This window comes from Orycteropus afer, unplaced genomic scaffold (assembly GCF_000298275.1).
Source record: "Orycteropus afer afer isolate SDZICR_OR568_19922 unplaced genomic scaffold, OryAfe1.0 scaffold00016, whole genome shotgun sequence".
Taxonomy (NCBI): Eukaryota; Metazoa; Chordata; class Mammalia; order Tubulidentata; family Orycteropodidae; genus Orycteropus; species Orycteropus afer.
The window spans coordinates 5617438-5626502 of NW_006921603.1; the positions used below are offsets into that span (position 1 = coordinate 5617438).

The following is a 9065-nucleotide window of genomic DNA, read 5'->3' on the forward strand; positions in this document are numbered from 1 at the left end:
TTATCTCCAAAAAAGACTCAGAGCCTCAAGAGTGGTAGGATGAGACTCAAGAGTGGTAGGATGGCCAGGTCCGTGGCAGTGAGGCTATAAGGAGTCCAACGGTATAGTGAGAAATGAAACGTTGGAGCAACAAGGTTGTGGCCCGGTAGCGCAGCAAGGATTTCCTAACACAGTAGACAGCTTGGGCTCATCAGAGCCCTTTCCTCCTCTGAAAACATGTCCCACTCCTTGTTGCCTTTTATGTCCGTGAACTTCAAGTACATTTTCTGTGGAACAGAAAGGCATTAAGGAGCCACATCCACTTGAATCCTTGAGTCGATGCCTATCAATTGTGCTGCATGTTGGTTGGCTTGGTAGTATACAGAGATAGAGGGTACTCCCTGGGTGATGCAAACAAACACTTAAGTGTTCAGCTACTCACCAAAAAGTTAAAAGTTGAAGTCCACCCCAGGGTTCCTTGGAAGAGAGATCTGCTGGTCTACTTCCAAAAAATTCAGCTATTGAAAACCCTATGGAGCACAGCTCTGAGGGTCAGCATGAGTTGGAATGAAGAAACACAGCATCTGGTTTTTAGAGATGGAGGAAAACTTAACTGAAACCTGATGTTCATTTTCACTAATCCTGGAAATGGCAATGCAGTGGGATCCTGGGGGAGGCAGGAATTCAGTCCTTCACGAAGGGGTTAACAGTGCACGGGGGTAAAAACATATACAGATAAACTCAAACCCAGCTCTGCCAGCACTCACAACTCAAACAGCAAGCCTAGCTGGTTACATGGATGTACTACATTAACCTATGGGAGCTCTGGTAGCATAGCGGCTAAAGGCACTTGACTGCTAACCAGAAGGCTGGCGGTTCAAACCCACCAGCCACTCCTCGGAAGGAAGATGAGACAATCTACTTCCGTAGTGATACTGCCTCAGAAACCCAAGGAGGGGTTGCTATGAGTCGAGTCCAACTTGATGGCACATAACAACAACAATAACAACACATTAACCTACAGATGTGCTTAGTGACTCACTTTATGAATTTGAAAGGCTTTGGAGGAATTAAGAACCACTACAAAATAAATAAATAAATAAGGGGTGGGGTGGGGGACTGTTACTGTTCAGTCTTCTTTGAGTCCAAAGCCACAGAATAAATGATCTCCCTGCAGTTCCAGCAAATTTGTTGTCTGAAAACTGCCCACCCTTTTCCTTGGATTGGAAGAATGACATCTAGCCAAAAGGTGCTTTGGTTCAACTTAAAACATGTTAGCCTTCTAGATGAGTTACCTTCTAATCCCCATGCATCATGCAGGGTTCAAACAGAGGAACAGAACCAGCAGGAGATATAGACTAAAAGATTTGTTGCAAGGAATTGGCTTACTCAATTGTGGGAGCTGACAAGGCAAATCTGATATCTCTAGGGCAGGCTGTCAAGAAGGGCAGGCTGAAACTCTCAGGCAGCAGATGAAACTGCAGTTCACAGGCAGAATTTCTTCTTTCTCAGAGAAGCTCAGTTTTGCTGCTAAAGGCTTTCAACTGATTGAATCAGGCCGACCCAGCTTATCTAGGACAATCTCTTTTACTTAGAAGTCAACATATTATGGACTTGAATCACATCTACAAAATACCTTCACAGCAGCACCTAGGGTAGTGTGTGATTGAACAACCAGGTACTATAGCCTAGACCAGTTGACAGATCAAAAAACCATCACACCTCCCAACATAATCCCTCTTCTCCAGTCAAACTTACGCTACCAGAACGCGCCGTGTGCAGTGCACTCTCTGTGGTGCAGACCGTGGCCTTTGCATACAGGCCTCTGCATGGAATGCCCTCTCCCTTCCTCCATCCATCCACAGTCTACCCTCCCACATGGCCTGCCTCACAACTTACCACTTCAGGAAACCCCTTGATTGTCTTGCCTTACTACTCTACTTAGTGCTTGGTGTTTATGAATTCTCAAATTACTGGGGGTTTTTTTCTGCCTCTTTCCTGAGATTACAAACTACTTATAAGAGTTCGATAAGTGTGTTTTCTACCTTGACATCACCAGCATGGAGAAGTTAATTTATGATGTATAACCTAAGGAGGGAGGATCCTTGATAGCCAGCTTTATTCATCCCAAGGATCATGTACACAAATAGATAATTCAGAGGAGGGCAAGAAGTATTTTTCCTCAGTTATTTAAATTTCAAAGAGAAGTAATCAAGAATTAGAGTTGGGAAGAGTGTAAATTTCTGACCTGCCTGAGTTTTCTCTCGCAATATACTCTTATGAGCTACTGCCCTAATCCAGGTTTGTCAGAAACAACAGTGGGCCTTACACTCCAAATGTTTATGCAAAATCTTGGACAAAGGTTCAGCTTTCCCTCCTGCTCATCCCTCCAGGAAATATCTTTGTCTTATATCCTAAAAGGTCCCTATTCTTTTGTGGATTCTACCCTTTGGTTAGAAGTACCTATGGTAGAATCTAAAAGCAGGAAATTTTTCTTTCTTTCTTTTTTTTTTTTGTTAAGTGAACTCAAGCAATTCATATGTACATCAGGATTTAAGAGCTGGTGGCATAGTGCCTAAGGCATTTGACTGCTAACCAGAAGGCTGGCAGTTCAAACCCACCAGTCACTCCTCAGAAGGAAGACTAGGCAACCTACTTCCATAGAGATACTGCCTCGGAAACCCAAGGAGGGGTCGCTATGAGTTGGGTTCCACTCGATGACAGTGAGGTTTTTTTTTTTTTTTTTTATGTATATAAGGCATGTCTGGGTTGCGCAAATGCTTAATGTACTCGGCTGCTAACAGAAAGGTTGAGAGTTTGAGCCCATCCAGAGTGGCTCAAAAAAAATGGCTAGGGCTCTACTTCCAAAAAATCAGCCACAGAAAACCCTAAGGGACACAGTTTTATTCTGACACTCTTGGGATCACCATGAGCCAAAACTGACTCCGTGGCAATGGATATACTGGTATATAGATATGTGTGTGGGTATGTATGGGTAAAACTAATTTTTATAAAAATATGTATGTATGGAAGTATGTATACACATGTATACTCTACATTTTGTCCAAAAGGATGTAAAGATGAACAGGGTCACAGGACACAAAATTTATTTTTTCATGATTTACACAGCTGAACAGTGCCACACCCTAGCAGAAACCTAAAGGTGTTCCCTTTATAAATCAAATAAATCAAGTGACTCATATGTTGGAGAATTATCAAAAAGCGCAAAACTGCAATCTAAGTAGAGAAAGCTGCTTAAGTCAGTGGTAGTTCCCAATGGAAAATTACTTTCCCCTAAAATCACTTTGAGGACTCAAAAAACCAAAACAAAAAACCATATCTGGGCCTCCTCATAAACCTACTGAATTTTAATGTCTGAGCGTCGGATCCAGACAATTAAATGCTGAAAATGTTTCTAAAGTAACTCCAATTAGCTCTAGGCTAAGAATCACTAATAACCATCTGAGTCATGAGATAGAGTTTTCCCACTTCCAAAGTAGCATTAATCTGCTTGTTTCTCGGTAAAAAGAGGAAGTAGATGGTCAGTGTGGCTCCCACACTGCTAGACCTCTTGCTGATACTACATAACCACAACCGCCAATATTTGTCTCTTAATTTATGCGATGAAGAACTAAGCATTAGTTATGCTCGGTGTGGTCAGCCATATTAAAACCTGGACATAGTATCTAAAGAATACTCACACACACATCCAAGTGGTAGCTTTTTAGCCATCATTCCTTTCTCCCAGTTCCTCAATCTCAAAACCTCTGCTCTCCTTTTTCTATGCCGAGCTTTGAAAGCTTCCCAAGTGCCTCCTCAATTAGTTAATGACTATGGACCCAGAGAGGTTAAGTGACTTATGCAAGGTCACTCAGCTGAACACTAGTAAAGCCAGCACTTGAGTGACCCTTTGACTTCAGCCCAATGCTCTTCCTGGTGCTTATCTTCTCCCTAAACTTCAGTTTGAGACTGTCTCCCTCCCTGGCCCCTACAAGCAGGACTGACCTCATGGACTTGCAACTTATGCACCTGTACATGGATCCAAGCTTAAAAAGGTCCACATTTGGTTTAATGCTTTGCTGTTGCTGTTTTGAAATTCCTAATAATTTTGCTCTGGTAGCATAGTCACTAAGTCACTTGCCTGCTAACCAGAAGGCTGACGGTTCAAACCCACCAGCCACTCCTCGGAAGGAAGGTTGGGCAATCCTACTTCCGTAGTGATACTGCCTTGGAAACCCAAGGAGGGGTCGCTATGAGTCGGGGCCGATTCGATGGCACATAACAACAACAACAACAACAACAATAATTTTGCACTGGGGCCTACAAATTACATAGCTGATTCTGTGTACAAGTAAAGGAGTCCCTGGTCCTTGAGATAGGGTGGTCATCCACCTAGGAAGTTGGAGGAAGAATAGACTGCCATTTAGTTTTCAGAGACAGAGTCAGCCTCAGCTCTGACCACCACTGTCTCTAAGATCTCACCTCAATCTTCAATTCCTACCTGGACAGACTTTTATGAAAAGCTTTATTCTCTAAGTATGTATTAATTGAAGTATCATTTCAATTATCCTCTTTTTCTTTTAACTTTTTATAGTGATATGGGTGAAAGTTTGCAGAGCAAATTGGCTTCCATTCAATAATTTGTACACACTTTCCAGAACAGGAAAAGGGGTAAAAACAAAACAAAACAGAATTGTCAAAGATTTGCTAGTAATAAATTCCCTATTATCATGAAAGATGAAAAAATATCCATCCAAGAAGCTCAAACAAAAGTTATACAGAATAGACCTCAAACAAAGTCATGAAGGCGTATCATAATCCAAAACCAAAAGACAAAGACAAAGAAAGAATCTTTAATTATCCTTTGATCCTTACTGGAAGCCAAAGTAATTATATTTCTGTTTAACTCAGTATCTGCTAATAGATATGGTGATTAATTACAGCATGTCAACAAATTCTCTTTTCTTCATACTAGATCATTTTCTAGAAATCAATACTTTCAAACTTTTTATTAATGTAGCAACTAGCATCCACTTGTACTTTGAGTGGCTTTACAAACAATTCAAGTCTTGGAAAATTCTTCCAAACAAATCTTAGGCCAATTTTTCCTGTTTCTCTTGAGTTTATAATGGTAGTATTATTTTCACCTGTTTAATTTTGCTTAATTGTCTTATCTGACATAGTGAGATGATCCAGTTTTGTTATTCAAGTCTTGTTTTTAATTAACTAAGGTAAAACTGCCTTGGAAACCCAAGGAGGGGTCGCTATGAGTTGGGTCTGACTTGACGGCAAATAACAACAACAACAACAACAACAAGGTAAAATAGTTATACACCATGTAATGTCCATTCAGGCAATATCTGACCACATATACATTCAAGATCCCATAAGGTTACCACACAGTTCAGAAATCCCAGTTGAAGAATGGGAGGTAGTGAACACAAGTTTCCTGCACAAAACATGTGTATCGCAGGTCTCTTGTAAACAAAGTAATTATGCTGCCAGGTATATAATGGTACAGTATATATATATATATATATAGAGAGAGAGAGAGAGAGAGAGAGCCTATACTACATATATCTTAATAGTCATAATAAATGCTTATGTTATGTACTGTACTGTACTTTGTATCTAAAAGTTTACCATATAACAGCATATGCATCAACTCTTAGGCAGCAGGACTCAATCTTGTATATCACACATGTGTTGTAGTGTTCTCTCTCTTGAGTGTTGTAGCATTATCTCTCTGTTTAATTTTCTTCCAAATATAGTACCATGAAGTACATCATGGCTCCCAAATGTATCAAAATCAGTGCTAGTGCTAGCAGCAGCAAGAGGCAAAGGAGAAGTATCAGTTTGGAAGTGAAACAGAAGGTTATTAAACAACATGAAGGTGGAAAATTAGTGAATGTTATTTTTCATGATTTAGTCATGTCACACTTGACCATCACAATGATTCTCAAAACCAAAGAAAAAAATTTCCAAGCTTTTAAAAAATTGACTCCACTGAAAGCTAGAGGACTAACAAAAGTGTAAGAGGGATCTATATCAGATATGAAGAATTGCTAATGACGTGGATTGATGACCAAATACAAAAGCAATTCTCTGTCAGTGCGTTGACAATCACTGCTAAGGCAAGAAGCTTATTTAAGATGCTTAAAGAAAAAGCAGGACCATGATCTGAATTCCCAGGTATATAGTAGAGCTGACAAGGGACAAAGCTGTACTCATTTCTTGGTCACAGCAGCTACCCAGAGGGAATGAGTAGTTGAACCTATGGGCTCAGGACCATAGTCACAGGGGACATCAAGCTCAATTGGCATAACATACTACACAAAACATTGTTCCATCTCCTACTTTGGCGAGTAGTGACTGGGATCTTAAAAGCTTGCAAGCTGCCATCTAGATGCAACAGTGGGTCTCTCCTCATCCAGAGCAAAGAAGAATGAAGAAAATCAAAGATTCATGGAAACAAGTAGTTCTAGTGACTGGTACACCATGCAATCCACAGCCTATACAACTATGAGACCAGAAGAAGTAGATGGTGCCCAGCTACCAATGTCAACCACTTAGAGGGGGATCTATGTAGGAGACTCTGGGTAGAGAGGGAGAACTATGTGGAACAAAACTCAAAAGCATTTGGAAATAAAAAGGGGGGGAGGACCAGGTTTGCTGGTCTGATAGAGCCTTGTGGAACCACTGAGACTATGGTCCCTAGCTGCCCTTCAGGTCTGGAAATGAATCCACACCCATGGCTTCCAGCCAAACAAAAGATAGGCATAGGAGTTGAACATTTACCTGAGGAAAATACACTCCTTGGAGAGAACAATCATGGAAGAAAGAAGGGCTATTTATGCACAGGGAGACAGCTCAGGGGGCATGGGTGCATGGAGGGATGGACACGGGGAAGAGGTGACTATTGGGAGGAAGTGGGAGGGGAGCTGTTGCATTGTGGTGAATTATGATCAATGTCATGAGACAAAGTGTTTGTGAACTGCTGTATGGAAAGTGAATTTGCTCTGTAAATTTTTACCCGAATCACAATTAAAAAAAAAAAAAAAAAAAGAAAGGAAAAGCAGGACCAGACTACAATATGGTGTTCACACAATGTCTAAATTACACATATCCTATTCTACAGAACATATTGTGGACGTTAAGGAACACTTGACTGGACATCAATGAGAAGCAAATCATTTTTTTTTTTTTTTAAAAAAAAGACATCTCCTTTAGGATCCAGGAGATACAACATAGTAAAAGGAAAGAATTGGCAATGCATTTTATTTTAAGCACATTTTCATGAACTCATTTCAGAGCTGAAAAAATACATTACAAATCACCAGATTCAATGTCCTTGTTTTCCCAGTGAGAATAACTAGCTGCTATAGAGTTTATTCCAACGTATGGTGATCTCACATGTGTCAGACTAGAACTGAGCTCCATAGGGTTTTTCAATGGCTGACTTTGCAGAAGTTTATCTCTAGGTCTTCCTTCTAAGGACCTCTGGGTGCACTTGAACCTCTAACCTTTTGTTTAGCAGCCAAATGCATTAACCATTTGCAGCACTCAGGGTCTCACAGTAAGAGACTTTAATTTGCTCAAAAATCACAGCAAGTGCATGCAGGGCCTCTGACCTCATCTAGGTCACTGTGTTAGCACATTTGTCTTAAATAGGTCCAAGTAATTTAAGCTAACGATCACTAAATATTACTGTACTGGTCAGTCTATGACTTTAGAAACTGAAATGGCATGTGCTTTTAACAATAAAAAGGAAATTAATGATCTCTGGTATTCTCTTTGGGGCCCGGGTGGCACAGTGGTTAAGTGCTTGCCTACTATATGAAAGGTCAGAGGTTCGAATCCACCAGCTGCTCTGCAGGAAAAAGATGTAGTAATCTGCTTCCATAAAGATTTTTTTTTTTTTAAATTACCCTCATGTACCTTGCACAGCCACTTCTCAGAAGGAAGATAGGGCAATCTACTTCCTTAGTGATACCACCTTGGAAACCCAAGGAGGGGTTGCTATGAGTCAGATTCGACTTGATGGCAGTGAGTTTGTCTGTTTTCTTGCATAGTTCTAAGGATGCAGCAAATGTAATTAAATGATTACTTTATAAGGAAAGGCATAAATTTATCCACTTACTTGCAAGCAAGCCAACTCCACTTGCAAGGGATCCAACCCAGGCTGTTTTTCCTTTCCCTTCACCAAAAGCATCCAACCATTCTACGTACAAGACTCCAACAGCTAACGGGGATCCATAACACAAAAATTGAGTGAAGAAGGAGACAAACACAATCACCCAGCCCCATCCACCATCAGGTGACTTTTTAAATTCCATTGTAAGATGAAATCAAAGAGGTGTCTCTCCTTAGGTCCTAGACAAAAACAAACAGAAGAAAAACAGTAAGATGTTGTGGAGCATAGTATTTTGAGTTAAAAATGTTTTCACCTAAATTTTTTTAAAAATGGTTCTTTAAAAACATACATGGAAAATCATAAATTAACACTGATATATCAAATTAACTTTTATTTATTTGTTTAGTAAATAATACATTTACATGGTTCAAAATTATTTTTAATTATATAAAGGTATGTAGTGAAAAGTTTCCTTCCCAATCTTGTCCTCACCCATCAAACTCCCATCCCATTCAACCATAGGAAATCACTGTTTTTAGTTTATTGTCACACACTGGGTTCTTCAGGAAGCAGACACATGATGGAGGTTTATTAGGAGTTCTCTTGGTCATCAATGGAGTCCAGGGATGGTGCAAATGTTAATGCACTCCCCAGTTAACAAAACTGTTGATGGTTTGAGTCTACTCAGAGGTACCTCAAAACAAAGGTCTGGTGATACATTTCTGAAAAGTCAGCCCTTGAAACCCTATGGAACAGAGTTCTACTCTGACACACATGGGGTCAACTTGAGTTAGAGTTGACTCAAAGTCAACTGGTTTTAGGGGGTCAACACCTGTGAAAGAGGAAAGAAGCTTAAGGGAGTAAAGAGAAGTTAAGCTATGATACAGTCTTGAAAAGGGAGATTTCTGAAGCTGAATGACCCTTTAGAGTTATAACCAATTGGGTTGGGGAC

The 9065-nt window shown here is 40.2% G+C and overlaps 1 protein-coding gene across 1 annotated transcript in view; it reads right to left on the bottom strand.

Annotated features, from left to right (window-relative positions):
- SLC16A9 (solute carrier family 16 member 9) overlaps positions 1–8315 on the bottom strand; it is a 43853-nt gene extending 35538 nt beyond the window's left edge. Inside the window, exon 1 of the mRNA XM_007958923.2 lies at positions 8120–8315. Within this exon, the coding sequence (XP_007957114.1) occupies positions 8120–8315 (196 nt within the window). The remainder of the gene's footprint in view (positions 1–8119) is intronic.
- Positions 8316–9065: the final 750 nt, after the last annotated feature.